The sequence below is a fragment of the Delphinus delphis genome, chromosome 12 (assembly GCF_949987515.2).
Source record: "Delphinus delphis chromosome 12, mDelDel1.2, whole genome shotgun sequence".
In the NCBI taxonomy this organism is placed as follows: domain Eukaryota; kingdom Metazoa; phylum Chordata; class Mammalia; order Artiodactyla; family Delphinidae; genus Delphinus; species Delphinus delphis.
Window position 1 is genome coordinate 52,434,343 of NC_082694.2, and position 26,912 is coordinate 52,461,254.

General features: G+C 48.8%; 1 protein-coding gene across 1 annotated transcript; it reads right to left on the minus strand.

Annotated features, from left to right (window-relative positions):
• Positions 1-2,068: 2,068 nt before the first annotated feature.
• Positions 2,069-26,495, minus strand: TMEM247 (transmembrane protein 247). Its single transcript, XM_060027541.1, is given in 5 exon segments — positions 2,069-2,092; positions 22,360-22,548; positions 25,312-25,665; positions 26,377-26,475; positions 26,478-26,495. Coding segments are annotated over 5 exon segments (684 nt in total).
• Between the last annotated feature and the right edge of the window lie 417 nt (positions 26,496-26,912).

Sequence of the window (26,912 nt, forward strand, 5' to 3'; positions counted from 1 at the left end):
CCAGGACCGCAGCCCCTGTTCATGAGGACTTGCCATGCATTGCCGTTATTTCCTGTCAGCTGCTTTGTCTCCTCGGCCCATCTTTTTCGACACAGATCTTTGTCGGTAGGGACTGTGTCTTCATTCTTCTCTGTGGTCCCTGCTGCCTTGTTCTTCTAGTGCTGACGCTGCGTGTGCACGTCGTAGGGTCTGAACAGACATTTATATTTGTTACATTCTTCATTCCCGGCCTGGCTCTGGTTTCTGGATGGAGGCCTTCTCTTCAACCACGGATTGTGCCGTAGAAAAGGGCAATGACGTGAGGCAAGGACCAGGGCACGGACGCCCGCCCTGTAACCCAGCGATGGCTCTTGACAAGAAAATCCCTCTCTACTGCTGCTGAGGGGAAGGCTGCAGATGGGTAGAGCCTGAACTCAAGCAGGACTCACTTCAGTCAGGGCTTACTGGATCCCTTCCCTCCCTGGGAAACAGACGAGAGGGCGTTTGCTTTGGACCTGGGTGTGAAGGCAGGGGGCTGTGGATGGGCTGGGTCGTCCTTAGGGGCCTCAGCCACGCAGAGGCAAAGCTTAGCCCTCACCTTTCTGTAGCTCCCAGTGCCACCCTAGACCTGTGGGGTAGGCTGCTGGTCACCGTCCTGTCCCTTCTGGCAGCTGCGGTCCTGTCGGGATCTTTGCTTTAGAGATGTTTGCACTGGGCCCTTTGTGTTAGTTGTCTGGTACAAACGTACCCACATTCTTTATTAGCGTTAACTGTCTTACCCTCAAGAAGGCGTGTTCCTTGTGTAAGTTCCTCAGTCCCCAGGAGCCAAAAGGAGCAAACTGTTACAACCGCAGGCAGGCACAACCCTTCCCCACCGCTCTTCTCATTAACACTTCCTCCCGAGGTGCAAGGGAAGCTGTTTGCTGCTGACACAGACCCAGGCAGTGCTGATGGCGAGGCTGCTTCTGCAGGCTCACTCCCTGCCTGGGGAGGGCTGGGGGAGACCGAACATCGGGGAGCCAGGCCTTGCCCCTCACTGAGGCCAGCCCCCCCCGCCCCCCACAGGAAGGCTGTCGGCAAAGATAACCTGGTGGAGGGAGAGCGTAGATTTAATTCCGATCCTGAGCTGCCTGGAGAGCCAGAAATGGAAAGGATACTTTGAGCACGTGCTGGAACCTCAGAAAATGCTGCAGGGCTTCCTCTCTGTCCCTAGGGTCCCAAGATCCCTGGAAGGGGGTCAGCAGACCTATGCTGGGCCAACCCCAACCCGCGTGGCTCTGGGAGCCAGTGCAGCCCCTCACTGAACTCCCCAGGGAGATACTCAAGTCTTTGCCCCTTTCCTCTGCCCTCCCCTGTCTCCTTCTCTGTACCCTCCCTGTTCATTACCTCGTTTCTGACATCATGCCTGGTCATTGACAACGCTGGAAAAGGCTGAATCTCTCCTCCCACCCTCACCTTCCCAAGCTCTGTTCTAAAGCATGATAAACCCCCACTTTCTCACAACCCCCCAGCTTTCCCACACAACCTCACAGCTCACCCCGTGGTCCTTTCCTGCAGGATGGGACCCCTTTCACTGGAAGGCAGGCTACTCCATTCTCTCCGCAGACGCAGCAGAAGGGATCCCCAGCTCAGACAGTCTTGGCAGACCCTTGGTCCAGCTCACCACCTCCTCCTGCACACCCGTGGAGTGATGGAATTGGGCACGTGTTTTTTTTATCACTGGGAGGTGAGCCCAGAGAGGGTGATGTTTGATGACTCCTGGCTGTTACCAAGCCTGAGTGGATTCACATCCCCAAGATCACACAAGATTTAGAACTTGAAGGGATCTTGAAAGCCAAATGTTCATTTGAATCTGAGGCTCAAAGGAAGCAAGGAAGCAGTCCTGGGTCATAGACAGCTAATAAGACCCTTGGGACTGCAAACAAAAAACCTGATAAGACTGGGTTGTTGTCATTCCTTTTTAATGAAAACTTAATGTTTAAAAGCTCCAAAACTTTGGCTCCCAGCAGGACAAATATGTTAGCAAATACATGGCTATAGCTGGTTCCTTGGAGAATCCTTCATTTCTCTTTCCCAGGGTGTTCTGTCCTCAGGGCTCAGCCACAATGAAGGTCTACAGAGAAGAGGTACGGGGGCGGGGGGGGAGTGACTGTATAAGGGATGTGACTTGAGGGGGCCCAGGGATAGACTGGGGTCCTGGATGAGGTCAGGGCCCCGGGGGCATATTGGGGAGCAGAGTGGGTGGGAAGGTGGGGCCACCACACAGCACCGGCCAGAGCAGGTGCTCGTGAACCTCTGTAAAAGAAAGAAGAGAGGGAGGAGGAGGGAGGAAAGTGGAAGCAAGTTGCACTGGGGCTCAGCAGGAGCAAGGGAAGCAATAGGGAGTGTGTAAAGATTCTTATTTTCTCCTTTGGAATTTGAGCTCTGGGTTTTCACTCAGTTACATTCAAATCAGCAGACCTCTTATTCATTCATTCATTCCACAAATATTTATTGGCTGGTTACCAATGTCAGGCGCTCTGCCTGGCACCGCATCCCTTTCAGTGAACAGGGCAGTTAAGACCCCAGCTTTTCCAAAGGAACCTGCTGAGGGGGATGGTGGGCACAAGTGAGAGGGCTGAGGGCTCAGGAGGGGACACTCGCTACACTGAGCAACTAGACAGCTGGTGACTTCGGTTGATCTAAGTGCTATGGAGAAGTAAAAGGTTAGGGGCAGGGAGGCCTTTGGCGGCCTCTGCTCAGGTAGGGCCCTGTGCACCTAAGGCAGGAGAAGGAGGCATCCACGCAAACAGCAGGGTGGGGGGAAGGGGGCGGAAGGGAAGGACATTCTGAGCAGAGGGAACCCCAGTGTGAGGCACCAGGCAGAGAAAGCTCTGCTGGCTTGAGAAGCAGAGAGGAGGTCAGTGGGGCTTCACCAAGAGAGTGAAGGTGAGACAGAAGGGGTCTTGTGGGCGGCCCTTAAAGGGATCTGAATTTATTCTAAGTACAATCGGAAGCCACTTAGGGCTTGCAAGCATGGAAGGGACATGACCTCATTTTACTGTGTCCCTGCGTCTCTGTTAGGTCCCCAACACAGCATTTGCCCCTCTCCTTTGCTCAAAAGAAACCCCACAGATCCCATGGAAATAGGAAAACAAACCACCCAGTCATCATCAGCTCAGATTAATGGACAGGTCTCTTTATAGGCAAGACTTTTTTTTTTTTTTCCTGAAAAGCCCTTTGTAAATAGCATCTGGGGCCAATGGCGTCCCTTTTCCTTACAGAAAGTACCATTACCTTTACCTTTGTCTTCAGTAGCAGGAGCTGCTAATATTCAGGTATCGCATGTTTTCCACTCCAGGTTGAGGACAAACACTTAAATGTATTGTTTACAGAAATTACCCTATCCAAGCACCTCCACCTCCCTTTCTCCTTACTAGGGACCCTCCCCTGCCATCAGGATTTGTAAACCTAGGCTTCCCTCCCCCTCTTAGCTTCTTATGCGTTACCATACCTATGGAATCTTCTGGTTTTCTTTTAGCTCAAACTTTATAGCACACCTATCCTTCTGGACCACTCAAGTCATACCACCTCCTGACTCCTCCTCCTGGAAGCTTTCCTCACTGGGCTCTGGAGTGCTTGGACTTGTCACGCCCCTGGACTCAGCCCATTGGTTTGTTTTCCACGCTTTGGAGTTTGCATTTGTTTCTCTGGAGGGGCAGCTTCTCCCTTGCTTGTGACTTGTTTGTCTTCTTGAGTCATGGGAGTCACCTGATCCCTGGGAAGGGAGTGGACTGGGAACAGCGTACTGGCTCTGGACCCATGACATCAGGAAGATCTGGTAAGCAGGAATGGCACTGGTTATATCTTGAATGAATGAATGAAGCCTGGCTCTGTGGAGTTTGGGCCTGGCCTTTGACTAGTTCCTTTGGGCTGTGGATTGGGTTTACTTCTACTCTGTCTGGCTGTTGTGTGACCCTGGCAAGTCACATCTCCTTCTGTTGCATGAGGGACCAGGGCCTGATGACCCAGTTCCTTGGGGTTCCTCAGCCCCCCAGCTCCCCACTGCTGGCTTCACCCACTGTTGCTGACACTTGACCTCTTCTGTTCTCTCTCTCTCTCTCTCTTTTTGATTGAAGTATAGTTGATTTACAATGTTGTGTTAGTTTCAGGTGTATAGCAAAGTGATTCAGTATTATATATATGTATATAATATACACATATATATTTCCTTTTTCAGATTCTTTTCCGTTATAGGTTATCACAAGATACTGAGTATAGTTCCCTGTGCTATACAGTAGGTCCTTGCTGTTTACCTATTTTATATATAGCAGTATGTATATGTTAATCCCAAACTCCTAATTCATCCCTATCCCCCCTTTCCCCTTTGGTAGCCATATGTTTGTTTTCTATGTCTGTGAGTCTATTTCTGTTTTGTAAATAAATTCACTTGTGTCATATGATATTTGTCTTTTTCTGTCTGACTTACTTCACTTAGTATAATCTCTAGGTCCATCCATGTTGCTGCAAATGGCATTATTTCATTCTTTTTTATGGCTTATATTCCATTGTGTGTGTGTGTGTGTATATATATATATATATATATATATATACACACACACACACACACACACACACACACTACATCTCTTATCCATTCATCTGTAGATGGTCATTTAGGTTGCTTCCATGTCTTGGCTATTGTAACTAGTGCTGCTATGAACACTGGGGTGCACGTATCTTTTCGAATTAGAGTTTTTGTCTTTTCTGGATATATGCCCAGGCAAGGCATTGCTGAATCATATGGTAGCTCTATTTTTAGTTTTTTAAGGAACCTCCATACTGTTCTCCATAGTGGCTGCATCAATTTACATTCTCACCAATCCTGTAGGAGGGTTCCCTTTTCTCCACACACTCTCCAGCATTTGTTATTTGTAGACATTTTGACGATGGCCATTCGGACCCGTGTGAGGTGGTACCTCACTGTAGTTTTGATTGGCATTTCTCTAATAATTAGTGACGTTGAGAATCTTTTCATGTGCCTGTTGGTTGTCTGTATGTCCTGATCTTTCTTTCGAGGCTTGCTTGTCTGGTGCCTACCTAGTTTGAGACTGGCCTTTGACACATGCTGGCCTGTAGGGCCCCTGACCCTTCTCCTGTGGGGGCCGTGGGCAGGGTTGTACACTAAAGGGTGTCGGGGAGGATACACTGCACATCTGCTGGCCTCTCTCTCCATCCAAGAGCAAGGCATGTTCGCAGGTGGCCTGCTTTTGGGGACGTGGCTGGCTGTGTGTAGGGAGTGTGTGTGTGTGGAGGGCTTTGGAGGGGCGGGGGAAGCCTTGGGCCTTAGACATTCTCACTCTGAAGACAAAGAGCAAAAATAGGGCAATGCATGCTCCCTGCCTCCAGGCTCTTGCTCATTGAGAGAATATACACTTGGATCTCAGAGTTTGGAGTCTTGTAATAGTAGTTTGTATTCTCTAGGCAGCACCATGCAGCCCTTCACAGAAAGGAATTGGTGTGGTTTATAGGTCAGAGTTCTGGGGTAGGAGATTGCAGGCCTGGGTTCTAGTCCCAGGGGTTGCCATGCATTTGCTGGTTTACTCCAAGTAACTCATTCACCATTTCAGTGCCTTAACTTTTCTTAATGGATAAGAAAGTGCCTACAGTATTCTCATTGGGGCGTTTTGTCAATGAAATGAGATAAAACAGAAAGCATTCTAAAAAGGCAAAAAAGATTCCCATGTGCTCCATGCTAATTTTGATATGGAACCTTAACTCAATGAAAATATTTATATTAGTATACAAGAAATAAAAGACATTATAGAAGTTCAGAAAAGTTTAAAAATCACATATAATTTTATCATCCTGATATAGTTATCTTTTTCTCCTTTCTTTCATATTTTACAGTAATATTTTCAAATGACTGTGCATAATATGCCTACCATTTTGTACCTTGATTTTTCATATAACGGTATCACTTGATCTTTGTATCCTTCATTTTCCATGCCTGCAGATTTTTGCACCCAATATGTTTTATAATTCATTTAACTATTCAAACAGTAATTGACACTTGAGCTACTTTCAAGTTGTCCTTATAATAAATAATCCCATAATTAGCACATGGCTCTCTAGTGGAATCAGTCTGTATTTAACATTTTGTCTACTTGTTAAATTAATACATATACATTGTATTAATTTAAAAGATTTAGAGTAGCATAAAGAAAACTTAAATCACTCATAATTGTACCACTGACAGACACCAGTGTGAAAATGTGGGTGTCTGTCCTTCCACTCTTTTGCTACTCATATATTGTGTGTAGGGGCACATGTGTGTATACATATTACTGGCCTGATGGTGTGTGTGCAGCGTTCATACTGATTTCTTGCTAGTTACTACTAGGCAGGCAGTTAAGAGCATGGAGGTTAAAAGACTGGTCTCCAGTCTCAGGATTTGACTCTGTGAGTTCAAATCCTGCCTCTGCCATTTATTTAGGTAAACCCTTTGGATAACCGCTCAGCCTCAATTTTCACACTTTATTAGCTAGTCAACCTTAGGCAGCTTCCTTCTCTAGGCCACAGTTTTTAGAAGAGGGATAATAATAGTATCTGTCTACTTAGGTTGTAAGAATCAATCCGTGGAAAGCGTTTAGCAGAACATCTGGCACACAGGAAGTGCTCCGCAAATGCTCCCTGTGGTCATTTTCTCATACATCTTCCATGTCATGAAAGATTCTTGGAAATCACCATTCTTAACAACTGAACAATATTTTATTGTTCTTTTATACCCTAATCTATTTCGTTATATAGTTTGTTAATTTCAATAACAAGCCGGTGAATTTCGTGTCCCGAAACCTTTGCCTCTGTTGGATTACTTCCCTTACAAGCGTGCTGGAGCTGGAATTAATGGGTATACTCATAGAGTATGAGGATTTTTAAAAGACTCTGTAATACATATGCCAAATTGCTTTGACAGAAAAAGATTTTAAAGAACCTTAAGCACAATTTTCAAACTGCAGCAGCAGTAAGTGCAGTCTTGGACTTTTTTTTCTCCCCCCCACCCCCCCCCCCCCCCGCCCCCACACCCTGCCTCCTTTCTTTCTATCCCAGTCCTTTAAATTGTAGCATGTGGAAGCCAACTCCTTCAGGGTCCTAGACTTTTGAGACGGTCCCTTGGTGTGAAAGGGCCCGGAGCCTGGGAGAGGGAGGAGGAAGAGAGAACTGGTTTGAATGTCGCTAGCCCCGACCGGCTTAGTAATTGTACCACAGTTGACAGATGCGGCAGCGGTCACGTGACCCGAGTATGACCTCATAGCTCCCGGCTCCCCCCACCCCCTTCACCCCGCCAGCCTGGGCTCGGGCACCCAGAGCGGACTCGGCCGCAGTAGCGGTGGCGGGAGGGGGAAGGTATTTCCATCACCCCTACTTGGCAAGCTATTTAAAGGAGACCTGGGGATTTGGGAACTCTCTTTGGTTCCCTGGGCGAAGAAGGGGGACGCTAGGAAGCCCAGACTTCTGTAATCACTGGCCAGCGAGAAAATTCAACAGCACGATTAGCAAGTATTTGCTGAATGCAGCTGGGTGCCAAGTTCTGGCTGCAGGCCAGTCTCGGTGCCAGGCGCTGTTCAGATTTCATCGCGCTTAATTCTTTTTATCCGCCTCTTACTGCTGAGAAGAGAGGTTTGGAGACACAGATGAGAAAACTTATGGCTTAGCTGGGGAGTGAGGACTAGCCCAAAGCAAGAGAAAACTGGAGGAAGCAGTGGGTGCCGCGCGTGTACACGGGGTATTAGACTGCGGCCAGCGAGGCTGGGGGGCGTGGGTGGGGACACTGCCCGCCCACCCGAAGGCTTCTGGGAGAAAGGACCGGTGAGGTGGGACACAACAAAGCAGAACAGATCTCACACTGACCTGACAGGGCATCTGTAGTGGAGAGAATGGGGTTTTGGAGGAAAGCTGCAAATAAAACAAGTGAGAAGAGAAAGACGAGGGAGGAAGATATTGACAGGACGAAGGGGGAGCTCCTTGGCCCAGTTTCACAATAGTGAGAGCCCTCACCCCCTTGGCAACGCTTTAAGGGTGCCCTCAGGTCCCTCAAGCTTTAGGGAATCTTCAAAGGTGCTGATTTTGCATTCATTGTAGGCCCTCCCCTTGCAGGCAAAAGCCAAGCTCTGTGACGCTGGTGCTCTAAATGTTTTTCTTGTAGACTCCAAAAATTTTTTTGGAAAATATGTGTACCCCTTTGCACATTTTTAGGAGCCAACACACAAAATTTTTCCATAGTTTAAACAGTTACATAGGGTGTACTTTCTGGTGTACGCAAATATTGACATTTAAAGATAAAAGTGTTGCAGTACTCTGAGAAATGTTTCTAAATGAAATACTATAGTGATTGGATACCCACTGTAATCCTTTTAAAAAATACATGAAATTCTGCCTTAACAGTTGGAAAAATTTCATCTCTTTTTCCTCCTTGAATTTATATTTCCTTCTACTTTCCCTACAGAATTTTATCCTAATACATTTTTATGATTGTATATCTTTTATGCATCACCCTATCATACTTCTCTCCAACCAAGCTATGTATATAAAATGAATTTATTTTTAAAATTTCTCGTGACCATAGATTCTAAATGTTAGAGAATATTTTGTCTGGATTTGTACCATGACAACTAATATACAGTTAATCAAAACAAATGCTATTAGAAAATCTAATAGCTACTAAGGAAGCATAAAAAATAAAGATGAATTGAAAATACATCTCTTAATGAGAAGAAGCTTTTTTTCCCTACCCCAATTAGTTCATATATCCATGGATGAATATTACTCATCGCTAGAAGGGGTCAAGGTTCAGTATTAATTCTATTTGTGTTGTTTTGTTTTGTGTTTTAAATAGGTGCAAGAGCTGAGCTCAGAAATCTTTTCACATACATAAGTACAAAGGAATGTAGGGAGTTTTGTTGTAGCAATGTTGCTCAGTTTTATAAACTCCTTTTGAGTTAGTCTCAAAGATCATATGGGTAGATCATTAAAAACCTATCAGCTGACAACTAGAATAGATTCTCCTTCACTTTGAATGAGAGCAGAGAATTGGAAGCTAGTCGATTTGCCCAGTCATTAGTCACCCCTTTTCTCCACATGGATGCTGGCATTTAGACTGTCCTTTCAGTGCACCATGCATTTTTCCCTAAGCCAATGCGCTGTGAGGAGACTTGGGACAGGTAAGTAGTGTGCCTTTCTTTTGGGAAGTGGGAGAAGGGTGATTGTGCAAGCGAAGCAAGAGGGAAAACAGGCAGCATCCCTCGTCCATGTGCTCAGACAGGACAGCTATATAAGAGAGCGCTTGTGGAAGTCGAGGACTCATCATGTGAGGCTCCTAAAATGACTTACGCCAAAGGACGTACCCTTTGGAGGGTCTTCATGTATTCCCAAGAGCACCTGTACCTTAGTTTGTGCTGGTCCATTGCTGGATGGATGAGCAAAGAAAGGGAAGGTGATGGGGCGAGGGGTCCCTTCCCTGAGGGGTGACCACCTCTCTGTAGGGTCTTTCTGAGGAGGGGATGGAAACAGCAAGGATCTGAGCCAGGCACACTGGCTGCTGTCTGTCTCAGACCCAGACTCTTAGAGCTTTCCTTCTCCTTTTGGTTCAACGTGCTTTGAGCTCTTGAAAGACCTTCCTTCTCATTCTTCCATGTGGGGCCTCTGCAGAGCAGGGGGGCTGGGGGGCTCCCCACAGAGAAGTCAGAGTGGAGAGGAGCATAGTGGGACCATCGAGGGCCCGAGAAAGCTGGAGATCCCATCAGTCCCTGACAGAGGGCTGGCTACTTTGCTGGCTCTCTGTCCTCTCCATCCCAGGCTGTGCTCATTCGTGGGGGCTTGGCCTGTTGCTGAGGCACTTTTGTCATTAGAAAAAGGCCTTCTTTGGGCAGTACAGCACCGTGAGCATATGAGGTGGGGCTCACAAGACACCTCTGTACTAAGAAAAATTCTCCCCTTCCTCTGGACTGACGCAGCCCAGTGCCAAGGGGCATGGCTTGGCCAGGGGAGGGTGGGCCGCATTTCAGTGCCCACTTGTCCCCTCAACTGGGCACCTTTTGGCATTGCACAAGCTCATAACCATGTGGGGCACGCTGCTTGTTCTAGCCTCCCTGTCTTCGAGCATACTGTCTCCCCTCTTGGAGTGCTGTCCTTCTAGCTGGATTCACCAAACCCTACCCACCCTTTGAGGACGGCCTCAGGTGCTGCCTTCTCCTCCAAGAACCAGGCTCCTCCAGCCCACGATCATCTGCCCCGCATGTGGCTTCCTGCAATTCTCTGTCTATAGACATTATTTATACCGGAAATGATGGGGGGGTATTTATACTAGAGCAATGGTTCTCAACTGGGGGCAGTTTTGACCCCCACAGGACATTTGGTAGTATCTGGAGATATTTCTCGTTGTCACAACTGGGGCCGGGAGCCTGTTACTGGCATCTAGTGAGTAGAGGCCAGGAATGCTGTTAACTATCCTACAATGCACAGGACAGCTCCCCTCTCTCCAAGCAAAGAACAATGTGGCCCAAAGTGTCAACAGTGCTGAAGAGAAACTCTGGACGAGATGATCTCTAGTCTTGAAAACGCTTTATGTCACACCCTAAGTTATATTTTAGGGGTTTTATATTGTGTTTTAATGATCAGTGTCAGTGTTATTTTGCAACCAGATGGTAACTTCTTGGAGGGCAGAGACCGTGTGTCTTGCAGGTCTGTACCCTGAAGGCACCAGCACAGGATCCCCCAGAGATTTTGGCCATCAGGAAGATACAAAGGAAGGATGAAGAGATACTCTCTGGCCTGCCCCAGCCCTGCTCTCAGATGTTTCCCATGAGCCTCTGCTAGAATTCCTTGCCAGTTGGACTCTATTACATTATATCCTAAAGCAACAACAACAACAAGACTGAAGACAAGAGAGCCAGACAGACACGGATTCCTTAGTATGGCTCAGGGAACCACCCAGTCTCCAGCCTGCCCCTCACTACGTGCCTAAGCCATGGGCTGAGCTGAGGAGACGTTGAGAGAAATCATTAAACTTCAAGGTTGTGGGCAGCCAAGTATCAGCTTTCTCTTTAGCCTGGAGCGAAGAATCTATGAACTGTTCCCTAAATCAGTAAATGCAACCTGGGAAACCCCACAGCAGGATTCATTAGAAAGAAAAGCTCTGATAGATTTCTCTCAAGTATAGCGTCTCTCAGCATCAGATCTTTATATTTGAGGGGGTCCGGAGCACGAGGACAAAGGGAGGTCCACAAGCCATGTGTTGACGTATCTTACAACTGTCAAGTGCGCTAACAAATTGTTAAATGTTCCAGCTTCCTATCTTGAAAAATAAATCTTCATGATGACCTAGAAGGTCAAGTTTGGATTGAGAATGCTCCTATTCCTCTGATCCCCATGCTGGAACATGGTGGTTTTGGGGAGACCTGGCCCCAGGCCCCCTCCCCGCCACCCTGCACTCATGGGCCATGGCCTGTCCCCTTCTCCTTCACCCCCCAGCTCTGCCTCACCCTTGGAGGGGCCTGATGTGGCCATCCAGCCTACATATCCAGGTTCCAATCACACCTCTTTTATGCTCACCACCATTCCAGTCTACCCTGTGGAGGGAGGAGGGACCTGGGGAAGAGGACTGACTGCAGGCTGGAGAAACAGGTTTGGGACCTTATGGGCAAGGAGTTCCTTGGTCCTGTATGCCTAGGGTATGTTCTTGGAAGGTGTGAGTGTGGTGTACATGTCCACTTGGCCCTACAGACTTTTTACCCTGTGGGGAGGGGGGAGACCAGATAAGAATCAGAGGGGAGCCCTCTTAAAGTGCTGGCCCAGAGTGAGGTCCCTCTTATTGGATCGAAGGGCACACTCTCTCCCAGAGTAGCAAGAGCTACATCATGTGCCCTGGGCCTCCTGGAGGCCAATCCCCCACCCCTACCCCTGCCACACGCGGACTGGGCAGGTACCTCAAGAGCCATTTTGGAGGGTAACAGCTTTATTGAGATATAATTTATATACCATACAATTTCCCCATTTAAAGTGTGCAATTCGATGGCTTTTAGCATCTTCAGGTTTTGCAGCCGTCACCACATTTAATTTTAGGACATTTCATCACCCTAAAGGAAACTGTGCACCCCTAGCTCTCATCCCTCAATCCCCCTGTTCCCCTAGCCCTAAGCAGCCACGAATCTCTAGAGATTTGCATATTCTGAACATTTCATATGAATAGAATTATAAAATATGTGGTCCTTTGTGATTGGTTTATTTTACTTAGCATGATGTTTTCAGGGTTCAGCCATGTGGTAGCATGGATCAATGCTCCATTCCTTTTTTTTTTAATTAATTTATTTAATTTATTTATTTTTGGCTGCATTGGGTCTTCATTGCTGCGTGTGGGCTTCCTCTACTTGCGGTGAGCAGGGGCTACTCATTGTGGTGGCTTCTCTTGTTGCGTAGCACGGGCTCTAGGCCTGTGCCTCAGTAGTTGTGGCTTGTGGGCTCTAGAGTGCAGTCTCAGTAGTTGTAGCGCACGTGCCCATTTGCTCCACAGCATGTGGGATCTTCCCAGACCAGGACTCGAACCCGTGTCCCCTGCACTGGCAGGCGGATTCTTAACCACTGCACCACCAGGGAAGCCCCTTCATTCCTTTTTATTGCCAAATAATATTCCATTGTATGGCTCTCTCACACAGTAGTTATCCACCCATCAGTTGATGGACACTTGGGTTGCTTCCAGACCTTTCATGGTCTTTTCATGGAGCCTTTTGTGAGTGTACAGACTATGCTTCTCTGTGGTTTCCCACTGGCATCCCCTCTCAGCAAGGTCCTACCACCATTTCCCTTGGCACAGACATCAATACCTCAACCCCTCATGGGGCCAGAGCAGGGCTGTTTTCCCTCCAGAAGTGGACAAATGGCTCCCTTTCCACATGTGGGTTCTCATGTATGCTCCTAATAGCTCCACTTCTCCCCATGTCTCTCGCACTCCCTTGTTTAGGTTCAACCCCACGGCTTTCTCCAGAGGACAGGCTGGGAACAGGTGCCAAATCACCTCCATTAGCTATTGCTGAGCCCACGTTCCAACTCATGTAATCCTCTTCTCCTTAGCCAGATGGGAAAGCCCTTGCGTGATTCAGAACTCTTGGTTCCAAGTGACAGAAACACAATTTAAATCAAAGGTAACAGCAACTGAAAAGCTTAGGGATGTCTCTGTTTCAGGTGGATCCAGGGGCTCAAATCATGTCAACAGGGACTCACTCTCTCTCCTCCCTCCCTCCCTCTCCTTCCCTGAGTCTTCTCATCTCTTCTTGGCTTTGCTTTTCTTCACGTCAGCTTTATTCTCAGTGAGACCTTCCCTAAGTGGAACAAGACAGCCTCCAGTAGCTCTGGACATTTATTCTGCTTGCTTAGTACCCAGTGGAGAGTTTATCTTTCCCAGGAGTTCCAGCGAAAGTCCTAAGTCTGAGACTCATTGGTTAGGCTTGGGTCATGTGTCCACACCAGAACCAATCATTTGGCCAGGAGATGGAATGCTCTGATTGGCCAGGTCTGGGTCTTGGGTCCACCCTCGATTGGAAGTCAGCCCACTTGAACCTCATGGACAAAGATTGATGAACAGGGAGTTCCCCAAAAGAAAATCAAGGGGAAATGAACATTGAACACACATAGCAGATGTCACTGGAACCATCCTATGAACTGGCCTGTCTGGGGTCTGCCCTACTAATTTATCATACATATTGAGATATGCCTGAATCCTAGTAGTGGACATTCCTAGGCTGAGATCCCTGCTACATGTGATAAATTAACTTATGAGATTCTAGAAGTTAATATCCAAGATATTACAGTTCCTAAGGAGGGTTTGTAATTGAACATATACTTAGTCCAGGAAATTTTGCCCTGATAGTAGAATTGTAAGCTTTATACAGCAGGACAGTGGAGAAAATATTTTTGAATTCAAGAGGCCTTTTGGAGACCCAGATGCACTGTAAGTAGGTATCTGTCCAGACCACCCATGTATAGGATCTAAATGTCCTTGACGTAATTTCATAGTACTTTATCCACGCCAGGGATGAATGGAGTCAGGTGGGGGAGGTGGCAGAGGGCCCAGGGAGTCATAGGCAGGGCTCCTGGGTGGAGAGGAGAGAGCTGGTTGTAGCAGCACAATATAGCTCTTCTCCGAGATTCCCCCCTCACTCTTCCCCCCCCTTTCCTTATTCCTTTGTCACCATGGCAACTAAGGAGCTCCCTCATCCTCTTCCCCTCTCCAGTTGGCTCCGATCCGAAGGACCCACCTCTCTGTCTCACCAACTTCACAGAGCTGTTGCCAGCCTCTCTCCACGTCTCTCAGCGAGGGCACCCACCTTTGCCCTCCACCCTCAACGCACTCTCTTGCCTCATTTCCCCACCCCCAGGCCCCTGCCTTGTCCCTTCTTTAACTCTGATCCAGGCTCGAGCCAAATTCCCATCTTCCTTCAAGAAGTTGTGTGAAAATTGGATTTTTGCCACTCTAACCTGATTTGAAATGCATTAAGAGATCTGTCTCTTGAAACACCTCAAGGTGAGGCTATTTGTGAAGGGAAGAAGCATGCTTTACTGCTGCTTCTGTGCTTAAACGCGGTGCTGGAGTGAATCACGTTCTATTTTCGTAACTAGGAGTGTTTCTGTTTGAAGAAACCCCCCAGCATGTCTCTGAGTGAAACAGAAGACTCTATCATAAGGGAAATCACACCTCAAGTTCAAAGTTTGTGAACTGGTGGGCCCACAGACCTTTGTTAGGTCCATAGAGTGCTTAAAAAGATGGAACCAACACATAAAAAGACTGGATTCCTGGATGCCCTTGAACAACTAGACAGGGGGCCTGCATCCTCACATGGTGGAAATGGGAGGGAGGGAGGGGACTGGGGGCATCAAGGGCTTTGAGTGTGGATCTCCCTCTCGCCAAGAAAATAGCAGGTGTGTGGAGTTCCTGGGCTAGTGATGAGGACTTAACGTCCTTGTCCCCTCTCAGAGACATTTCCCTCCACAGCCTTTGGTGGGAGGAAGGGAGAGAGTGGGTGGAATGAAACGGTAGATTTTTAAGCCAAGTACCTTTGAAGCCACTACCCGTAGGTGTGCAATACAGAGGACATAGTGGACTGCACAATACCATGTGAAATACAGTAACAGTACTTTTCACATACGTTATCAAAGCAGCTCTGAATCGTCATTCACAAATACAAATAAACGAGACATAGATTTCGTAGCTTTCTTTAAAGCAGCTTTCAGCTCTGCGCCACACTTGACCTCTGCCACCTTCTTGCTGAGGGAGCTCAGGCAACTCCTGAACCTCTCTGAGTCTCGTTCTCATCTGCAAAGGGAGGATGGGTATAGCACTCCCTCAGGGAGCCGCCGTGGGATGAGTTGACATAAAGTGTGTTGCACGGGGCAGAACACCCAGTAGGTACTGGGGAAGCGTGTGCTCCCTTCTCTCCTCTCCAGCACGTCTTCACAGAGGCTTGAGCTCGGGATCCTCTCAGGTTGTCTAGTGTATCCTTTAGTTCATTGGCTTGTTAATTCATTTGCTTCAAGCACTGATTGACACCCCCCCCCCCCCACCACGGCAGTGGGTTGGTCCCTGCAGCACACAATTAGCTGCTCTGGCATCTCCTGGTCAGAGTGCTGGGAGGAGAGCAGGTCCATGGTAGAGAATGTCTGAGACCGCCCTCCCCCGCCTCCCTCCCCCCACCCCCCACACTGCCTAAACTAAGGGTTGCCTTGCTCAGCACTTTCTGCCCGGCTTCCTGGTGGCTGTCTTCCAAGGCCTGCTTTCTGCCCCAGGACCCTACAAAGGCTCCTTTGATGAAAAGTTTGCGGCAAAGTGACTGTGTCATTTGATACAAATGAGGCTCATGAGGGTAAAAAGTGTAGCTTTATTCTCCTATTTTGGGATTTTCTAGCCCAGAGAAAAACGGGCAGCTGAATGGGGCTGGGGGCGGAAGCCAGGAGGGAGGGGAAACGCCAAGAGTTGGAGAGCTCTATGCTACATTTAGCCCTGGGATTAGCAGCTGCAAGCCTGGGGCGTGACCTGCACACCAAGAGGTGCCTCCCGCTCAGCCAGACTCTGCCTCCAGAGCCGGTGGGTGTGCGAGGGGCACCCCCGCATTGCCTGGGAGGGGACCTTCTGTCCCCCCAGGCCACCACACGCAGCATCCTCCACTGCTGGGCCTGCTCCCGTGGCCCCCACCCCCTTTCAAAATGCATAGCACCTGCTCCCCTTCCTCCAGCTGATGGGGTGCCGAGGACCAGGATGGGATTTGAGGGGATCCACAAAAGCCCCCCACCCCAGAGGGTCTCCTTCATCCACCTCGAGGGCTGGCCTCATGGGCGGACTGCCACGGCATTGGCACCGGGCCCCATGCTCAGGGGGACCCTGCGCTCAGGGAGACCTCACACTTGGTTTCAGGCTCTGCTGTCACCACCTTGGAATTCTCGACGCCCTGCATTGTCCTTTTGCGCTGGGCCTCACAGACTCTGGAGCCGGTTCTGATCCTCTCCACTTCTCCCAGTTCTTAAAGTCAGGTCGGTGATCCCTACACATTCTTTGCTCATCTATTTTTTTTTTTTTTTTTTTGCGGTACGCGGGCCTCTCACTGTTGTGGCCTCTCCCGTTGGCGGAGCACAGGCTCCGGACGCGCAGGCTCAGCGGCCATGGCTCACGGGCCCAGCCGCTCCGCGGCATGTGGGATCTTCCCGGACCGGGGCACGAACCCGTGTCCCCTGCATCGGCAGGCGGACTCTCAACCACTGCGCCACCAGGGAAGCCCTTTGCTCATCTTTTACTAACACCTCTCATTTGTATAGCTCTGCCTTTTCCATGAGCCTGCACACTGTTATCATACCTGTCACCACGAGTCCCTAAATCACTGACTCATGCCAGAGGTGTTTGTGGGATTTGTCTCATGACCCCAGACCCTTTGATGCCACCCCTTTGTTCTTGAGGAATAAAAATGCCTGCCTCCTGACGCTATCTGCGATACCCTCATACTTAAGTGTAGGAAATTTGCAAGTCCAAAGCTGATCCTCCACTTGGCTCTTAAGAGCCCTGGACAAGCCCTCTGGGAGCGCTTAATAAATACTGACTAATGAACCTGCAGCTGCTGCTCCTTTGGCTAATTAAATCTAAATAAGTCACAGGCTTTAAATTATGCAATAAGGCTTGGCCAAAACAGCTTAAAAATGCGGGAGCCCTAGTTTTTCTGCTGTGCCCTGTGGAAAAAATCCCATCTTTTAATCATGCTTAACCTTCCTGAAAGAACAGTGGCAACCTTTAAATAATGAATGAATGTATATTAGCGAGATTTTTTTTCCCCAAGCTACACACAACGGAGCTAGATCATAAAAGGGACAGAGGCAGAGATAGGCCTGGGGGGATTCTGGAAGTTTCTGGTGAATCGCAGAGTGCTGGGAGAAATCATTTGGTTGCTCAGAAGCCCAGAGCAAGGACTGGTGAAGAGCACAGAGGGAGGAGGGGCGGACGCACTGCCATCCAGCCTGCGCCTGCCAGCTGTGATGGAGGCCCCCACAGCACTGGTGGGGGCTACGTGCTCAGTTATCCTCTCTCCACTCCTTCCTATCTTGCCTCCAGGTACCCTCCCACCCCCGAAGACCCTCCAGGCCAAGAGCAGTGTCTTCACAACAGAGCAAAGGTTGAATTGAGTCACATCACCTAGAGCAGTGCTTTGCAGACTTTCAGGTGCACAAGAGTCTTTGGGGATGTTGTCAAAAATGCAAACGATCAGTGGGTCCATGGTGGGGCCTGGGATGCTGCATTTCTAAGATGCCTGGGGCTGCTGGTCCTCAGATCACGTGCAGAGTAGCAAGGATTTAGGTTTTGTAAGGAAGCTGAACATTACAATCAGTTGGGACACTCTTCAGGTGCTCCCAGGACACCATCTCAGATAAGTTAGATAGGAATTTCTGAAATCAGACCCTAAGCTCTTTGGTCCCATTCTCCCCATTCCCCACCTTTTTTTTTTTTTTTAAAAACTGAGTTAGAGTCTAGATAATTTTCAGGTCACCCAAATAAAGCCTAGAAAGCTTAACCAACTTGCTTGCAATCACCTCCTAAAGTGGGATTAGAAACCGATCTGGCAGGGAAGTGGCCTTGGAAACCAAGCCTGCTCCCCCTTCCCTCCCGCAGATCTCAGCATCTCCAGGACTCTAGCCCCGTCCCTGGGCTCAGGGTTGCAACGTATGTGAGTCCATTTGGGGAGCAGGAAAGATTCTTCTATCTTTCTCCTCCTAAGCCTTCCTGGAATTCACTATTAGTGCTTAATTGCTTGGGCTGAAGCTGAGTGTAATGTGTAGGATCTGTTACACTCTGTCTTCAGCGTCACGGTGTGAGTGGGATGACAGGACAGACACTGGGGGCACTGGGCTCTGTCCTGTGGGATCTGGGACTCAGGAAGGGGAGGGACTCTCAGGGCAGACTCACCTCCTCCTGCAACTTTGCTGAGAGCACCCAGCACAGAGGGATGTGCTCTTCTAAGTCCCCAGGCAAGGCTGTGGCCCCGGTTGTGTAAGATACTGGGGCCTCAGGCAGAGGTCAGGAGGTTGCAGGCAGAGCTGTTCCAGTTGTGTATCCGGAGAAAACCATGACCTTCCTGCTGTGGTATGTGAGTCAGGCCTTAAGGCAGAAGTGCAGCTGTGGGTCAGGCCCAGCTTGGCTACAGCTGTGTCCTACCCAGTTGTCTCAACCTGGACCATGACACTGGGGCAGAGAGTGGGAGCTGGGCTTAAGGAAGCAGCAAGGTACGGTAGACACAGTTATTTGCTTATTCAGTATCCACCCTCCCCTTCCCCACCCCCACCATATTATCAGAATCTTAATTTTGTTCAAGGCTGCAACACTGTCCAGGCCAAAAACTTACCACACCTCATATGTCCTTGAAGCTAGGAGCAGCAACATGACCAGGCTGACCAATGAGATGTAAGCAGAAGTCTCTAGGCGGATCTCTCTGGAAAGCTTTGAAAAAAGATGGCCCCATTTCTTTTCCCCCTCTGCTGACCTGGAGTTGATACCTGGAGCTGTAGCAGCCATCTTGAGATTATAAGGCTAAAAGCCATGGGGTGAGGGGGATGAACGCCATATGCTAAGGGTGGTGGAACAGAAGGAAGGATCCTCTATGACTGAGTTCTCGATGACTTCCTTGAGAAGTTTCACCATCACGGGCTGCCCAACCTGGGACTTCTTAGTATGTGAGACACATAAACCCCTATTTGGTTGAGCCACTGTGGCTGGGTTTCTTTTACAGCTAAATGCAGTCTTCACGCTGGGACCTTAGAAAGAATGTTCCTGGATTGGAAATGGGAAGAGAAGGTCAAGGCAAGAACGTGGCCCCCAGGAGAGGGGAGGGGGGAGGCTTTCCCCTCTTTGTGGGGGGAGGGTCACTATCTCACTCTACAATCTTCAGGGATTCCTTGTTTCCCAAGGGACTAAGTTCATATTCCTCAGGTCAATATTCAAGACTATAAAATTTGGCTCCAAATCGGTTTTCCAGGCCTGTTACCATTCACTGGAGCAAGGATGTGCCTGCCCCTTCTTTGAGTATAGATTATACACTCCCACCCTGGTCTTAATTCACATGAGTTCTCCCTACTCCTTTCTACCTGTCATAGGCTTACCTGCCCTTGTGGGCTGCTCTTTTGAGAAGACTTCCTATCACCCTGGGCTCCAGGGACCTCTCCTTTAATCTCCTTCATCACTGAGGTCTATGTGCCTGACAGTTTCTTTATACTTCAGTGTGTATTAGCTGCATCTCCTCAGCAAGGCTGTGAGATCCTCCAAGGCAGGATTTTGGGAGTGTGGAAATACAGAAAGGTCACTTTGGAGTCAGACTTGAGATCTAAGATGATCTCGGGTACATCACTTAACCTCTCTGAGCCTCAGTATCCTTGTCTGTGAAATGGGGATAATGTACATGTCTGCCTCCCAGGCCTCCATAAAGCATGTAGCCAAGTGCCTGGCACATTGGAGGTGCTCCAGAAGGGCTTGTATGTTGACTTGTTGCCTGCTTGGTAATCCTAGGCTGTGCCTTTTTTCTATCCTTTGTATCTCTCTCCACTTTTGTCTCTCCCTTCCTTCTGATTTTCTGCGTTGCATTTGAACAGTGAGGTCTGTATCAAGTTTGTGGAGTGACCATGAGCTGTTTTCATTTTTGCCTAGGGTAGATCTTTGGCTACTGGCTTCAGTCTTCTATCAGAGTAGGAAGTAAGGATAGAGGGGAGATTTCATGGCCATTGTGAAGGGGGTGAGAAGACATGCTAACTTAACTGAAAGGAGTTTACTAATCTTTCTCTGAAGATTTGTAAGGAAAATGGGTGTATTTAAGTCCAGTTTTACCTGGCAACGGGATGATGAATTGAATGGCCTTATAGCAGTTTTTTTTTTTTTTTTTATAAACAAACTCCCAATTCTGTTTGTTGTAGTGAATTAAACATCTGGGCCTTAATCTTTTTGATATCCTGATCTCCTCCTTCTTTTGCCTCAATCCCACCCCAGAAACCCAGATCAAATTAGATTGTGAGAAGTGACCCATAGCAAAAAAATTCTGCCATTGAAAGTTTAATGAGAAATGACAGTTTTATTACTTCCAAGTAAATACCTGTCACGCACAGCTATAAATGGGAATGAATGCATTGAACTGGGTGGAAAATGAGAAGTCACCGTGGACTGAAACGGCATGATAATGTGTACTGACAATGAGTCCCGCGGCGGTCTTCTCTTTTCATGTGTTTCACTCTGCATCACTCAGAGAGCCCAGCAAGACAGAACGTATTCTTTTGTTCCTCTTAAAGCAGAGCCTTATGTCCAGGAAGAGGAAGGGTCAAAAGAGACTTGATTGATTGCAAAGCTGTGTCCATTCAGTTTGCTGCGTTATCCTTAAAGTCTCCCGTGCTGGCCATCATTCCTGGGCAGGGCTGGCGAGGTGGGGGCAGCTGACAACCTGCTGTGTGTGTGTGTGTGCGTGTGCGTGTGTGTGTGCGCGCGCGCACGTACGTATATGTGTAGAGGATGGGGGAGGTGAACTCCTTTGCGTTGTTACACTGGGCCACTTCTGTGCCTCTCGTGAGTCCCCTAGTGCCCAAAGTCTGTTCCTTTTGGTTGTTGCTGCCTGTGGTTGTGTATATCTCTGTTGTAGACGACTATTTGCTGTGTATCTCTGTGTGCGTGTATGTGTGTGTATGTGATTTGAGGGTTGGGCGTGTGGCCTGTTTAGGTTTTTTTCTCCTATTTGTCCACTGGAGCAGCATTGCTGACTGCGCCTAATCAATCAATGCCTCCTTACCAGCGCCCCTAGGAGTATGCCCAGATTTTGCCCCCGCCTCACCCAGGCACATGCTGCTCAGTGCTCAGGGTACCTGATGGGCCTGTCCTGGGTTTCCTGGAGCTTCAGCGTCTCTCTTCTTGAATTGCATGTTGCTGAGGGCAGGCTCCAAGCATGCGTGGTGGACTGTGTACAGTCCTGCTCAGGCCCAGGGCTAGATGCACCCTTGCCAATGCCTTGGTGATGCCATCTTGACATGTCTGCAGAGCTGGAAAGAGCTTGGGGAACCTTGGCTCCTGTATTAGTTTCCTGTGTTAGTGTTGCTGCTGCAATAAATTATTACAAACGTAGTGGCTTAAAACAACTCAGATTTATTCTCTTACAGTTCTGGAGGTCACATGTTTAAAATGGGTTTGGCAGGGCTGCATTCCTCTGGTGGCTCTAGGAAAGAACCCGTTTTCTTGCCTTTTCTAACTTCTATAGGCTGCCCGCATTCCTTGGCTCGTGGTCCTGCACCACTCTCCCCTCTGCTCCCATGGCCACATCTCCTTCTCTGCCTCTTACCCTCCTGCCTCCCTCTTATAAGGACCCTTATGATTACATTGTGCTCCTCTGGGTAGTCCAGGATCATCTCTTCATTTCAAGGCCCTTAATTTAATCTCAAAGTCTCTTTTACCACGTAAGGTGACATATTCACAGGGATGTGGACATCTTTGAGGGGCCTATCCGCAAAAGCCTACCACAGCTCCCCACACCTCAGGGAAGATCTATCTGAGTAGATGTGGTGGATCCCAAGTCAGCCTGGTCATGGTATGATTTCTGTGATTCTGGAAAGGCTTTCTAAACCCTTCTCCCTACAGATACTTCCCTGGCCTGCTACCTTCTGAAATTCTCCTCTTGGGGAATAAAGCATCTTCATCCACAGTGGGGACTCAGGCTTAGTAGAAGGCCTGAACAACATGTTTCTCCGCACTAAGGTGTAAATGGTTGACAGCAAACATTTCCTAACAGCAAGTTCTGATGGGAGGGAGGCACAGGTGAGGGAAGGAGGTGCCCAGTGTTGAGAGAGCAAAGGCACTTGGAAGTATGACCATAAAGTTTTAATCAAACAGAGCAACATGGCCACGATGCAGAACAGGTAGTGCTTGGAGAAGAGAAAGAAGACCATCTCCTTGGTGACATAGATTATGTGTATGAAGATGAAGCAGTACAGGAACATGGCGAATTGGTTCTGGGGAAGCAGGAGATCCTGGAGGCCTCCCGAGAACTGTGGGGGAAAGAAGAGAGTAGAAATGGCAAAACCAGGGCTTGGGTGGTATACCAGGCAGACCCGGGCTTCGATCCTGCTCTTGTCCCTTCCTGAACGTGACCTCGGGCAGGCTGTCTTCCTCACCTAAGGTGAGGGTAATCGTGCCCACCTCACAAGATGATGATGAGGAAGAGTGAGGACGAGAATGAAAATCCCAGGCAAGGTCACGGGCACAGAGGGGCCTCATGAGTTTTCACTTCTTGAGCCTGGTCTTAGCCCTCCTGAGTCAGGCCACCCCCTTCCTTTCTTGGTACGCTCCATGCAGCCTCTGAGCCCACATGTGGGCAGTCTCTTTCCTACTCGAGATCCCCACATCTGGACACCAGGTCTTGGGCGTGTTCTCTGGACAGTGTCCCCAGATACTCCACCTTGCTTTCTGGGTGGTGGCGCAATGAGAGGGGGTCCCTTGGGCACAGATGACTGTGTCTGACTCTCTGGGCCCTAGTGCATGTCACATAAGGTCAGGCTGTGGTCCTTCAGCCCAGGGGGTGGTCTCTCCTGCGGACAGGTAGTAAGAGACAGGTGATGGGGCCTCCGTAAACTCTTAGGGTTTGGGTGTGGGGGAGGCAGCTTGAGCTGTCTGGCTGATTCTGCCTGTGTGTTGCTCTTTTCCAGAATCTACATAACTAAAGTCGAACAGACCCCCACTTTAACTATAGAAAGCATCAACATATAAGTAGAGTAAAAGCTGATATAGCTATTTTGATCTATAGTTAAGAAGGCATTACCCACGGTTCATTCTTTAAAATATCTTTTCAACTCATGCCACATTTTTTGTAAGCAGGCATATGGCAGGGACTGTGATGCCCTAAATTCACTAGAAACATATTCATAGAGATATTTTTCAATACAATGACAATTATCTACCCACCCACCCACCCACCCAGAAGAAGAGAGGTGGTAGGCTTAAAAATTAAGTCAGCTCTCCAAGTACAGGCACAGGAAGTAAAACCCTTTTGTAATCTATTGTTAAAAGACTGGGGTTTTGGACATACTATTGTTGAACCAGCTACGTAAAATGTGAGAGTAACTAAATAAAACTGAGGGGGCAGGAAATGACTCCAGTGATGCCACCTCTAAAATGAATAGTAAGGAAGATGGAAGACCAGAGGAAGAAACCCAGTGTTCTGGTGGGACTGGAGGGCTGGACAGATCTTGTGTTTTTCTGCAGACCTGGTGTGGCTCTGGTTCCGTGGACTTTCTGCCACTGTTTGTGGTCTACGTGCTAATGGCTATTATTTGTGATTTTGATAACAAATTGTGCATTTGTGAAACCTTTTAGACTTTTCAAAACGCTTTCAGTCGTCTATTTTTTTTTTAAAGCAGAAGACAGAGAGCAGATAGGACTGTACACCAAGGATTTCCATCTCCTCCAGCAAGGAGAAAGATTTTCAAACTAAAAAGCAGGTATTTTGTGAGCAAGAAAAACAAAAGAGAATTGTTAAGAAGCCAGCATGTGTTCATTGAGAACAAATCATGCAAAACCAACCTAATTTTCTTAAAAAAAAAAAAATGGACCAGTCAGTTGGGGAATTGCTATAGTGTAATATCTTAATTCTGGGAAACCATTTGACAGTGTGTCTCAGTACAGTTTTCTGGACAAGGTAGAGAAATGTGAGCTGGAGATGATGTAACTCAAGGGTGCTGATTAATGGAACATTGCTAACCTGTAGGGAGATCTTTTAGTGGTATTTACTTTAGGTCATATCCTCCTCAACAATTACAGCAATGACTTGGATAAAGCCAGGAGGCAAGTTTCTCAGAACTGAGGATGACTCAGAGCTGGGAAGCATAGCTAATACTTTACATCCTGATAAAATTGAGAAATGATGAACGTAAGTTGTTGCCTTTGTGTCAAGAAGTGAATTGCGTGAGTACATAAAAATGGTAATAGCTAACACTGAGCGCTTACCTCAATGTGCCAGGCCCACTGCAAAGTGCCTCACGTGCATTCTTTCATTTAATCCTCACGACAACCCTATGAGGTAGGTATTACCTTACAGATGAGCAGACCAAGGCCCAGAGAGGATCAGTAACTTGCCCAGTGTCACACAATTTATATGTGGTGGAGCCAGGATTTTAACCCAGGACTGTCTGATTTTAAAGCCCAGACAGCATTGCTTTAAACAATAACATCTTTCATTATTTAGTGCTTATGAAGGCCCAGCCAGAGTGCTAAGCATTTCCCATCCCATTTAATCACAAGCAGGCTTTCTTATCCCCATTTAGATTAGGGGAGAGTGGTCCATTTCTTGCCAAAAGATGTCTAAGTTTTAGTTGACAGCAAGGCAGCGTGATCCAACAGAACACGTGCGGCCCTGATCAGGGGAGCAGGGGATGGTTCTATCAAAATCCACTAGCCAGACTGCAGTGGGAGTTCTGGGTCTAGTCCCAGGCGTCCTATTTTAAGAGATGCAGAGAGGAGTAGAGAGTGGTGGAAATCCAGACATAGACGAAGTGTTGAAGAGTTTTCCCTGAGGAGGAAAGCCATGGACAGGCAAGTGGACAAGGTGGCTTCCAGGTCCCTCCTGGGGAGGGTTGATCCTTGAAGAGTTGGATCTCAGCTTAACATGGAAGCTCTAAAGCAGTGAGCCGGCGGGCGCAGGGTGGGGAACAGCCGAGAAGCAGGTAAGGTGGGCTCCCCGTGCAGGTCAGGGATGGGCTCCCCTCACCCCGAGTTTCCCCGCACCCTTCGCCTCCCAGCTGGGACCTGTCACCTACCAGGCGGGGCGTCGCCTGCTGCCGCAGCTGCTCCATCACCTCTTCGTGCTGCCGCTGCCGCTCGTTCTCCTCCTGCAGGTACCAGAGCCGCTCGAGCTCGAACTCCATGCGCATCTTCTCCAGCTCCATCTCGTCGTTTCGCTGGGGCCCTGGGGTCCCCGGCGCCGCTGCGGCTGGGGCCAGGGGCGGCTCTGCGCGTTCAGGTCCATCGCCCTCCTGGCCCTTGGTGGTGGCGGGGCCGGCCTTGGAGGAGAGTGACTTAGGTGGCCCCGGGCAGCCTCTGTCCTCACAAGTTTCCATCTCCTCATGGTAGTCGTAGGACGAGTCTGGCTTGGGGGACTCTGCCTCCTGGGCCTGGGAAGGGGGAAGTGGGGGGTCTGGAGGGGTTAGCATGGGGCCGCCCACCCCCTACCCCACCACGCTCCTGCAGCCCCAGGCACAGTGCACTGGGGTGCTTGAAAGCGGTGTGAATTGTAAACATCTAGACTGAGTTCTTCCGAGAAACTTCGACGGAGTTATCAGGACCTGAGAGTTAAGGAGGAGAGGGGAAACGGACACAGAAGAATGGCGCCCTAAAGTTGCAAGTGGGGCCTTTGGGAGGGTTGAGTAGAAGTCTGTCTTCCTCGTGATCTTCAGATCACTACTGGAGGTAACTTTCCCACCTCCCACTCTACTTTGAGGCCAATTAGACATCCAGTCCTCTGGGGGCCACAGAGGGAGGAAGAAACCCAAGGTCTGCATTGAGAGAACCTCAGTATATGGGAACCAACGGTAGGGTTATGGGGAAGCCTGGTCCCATCTGCAGGAGGAGGAAAGGGCCCCACATGGAGCGCTAGATGAGGGAGACCAAAGCCAGCTTCAAGGGACCTGACAATCTTATGAAGGGCTGCCTGGTCTCCAGTTACAGCTGAGTGCCAGCGTGGGGATAGGGTGCACGTCTCCTACACTTCTTAGCAGTTCTCTGGAATCTAACAGCTCTCAGCTCCTATCTTGTGGTGTCCCCATTATGCTCTTCCCCCCTGTGCTGGGACAGGCTGGGGCAGTGAGAAGAGGCATCCTCCTTACCAAAGAAGCCTTTGACTTCCCTTCGGACATGGGGTCATCAGGCACCATCTTAGGGAAGGTTGGGCAGCTTTCTCCTGCCCCCCGGCCTTCCATCATCTCTCCCTGTCCTCTGTTGCCATCCAGAAAACCACAATACTGCCGGTTGGGGCCAAAGGACATCTTTTGAGGCATTAACATTTGGCCTCACAAGATTCCACAGCCTGGCCACCATCACAATGCCCTGTCCTCATAATAACCCACATTCCACCAGTTGCTAAGGCCCCTTTGGCAGAGGGTGTGATACCTTTGAGGCGCCATTATTAAGAGCTGTAGGATGGGCCTTTGCCACCCCTAGGGACTGCTGTGAAAACTAGAATCCCACCACTTGAAATCCAGAGTTCCATCATCTGAAATCTGTTCTCTTGAGTTCCTCTTTTAAATGCAGCCTGTATTGAGATGAGTCACGATTAGCTCCACAAACCCTGTTATGGGCTGAATTATGTGCCCTCGCCCCGCACATTCATTGGTTGGAGTCCTAACCCCAAGGACCTTAGAAC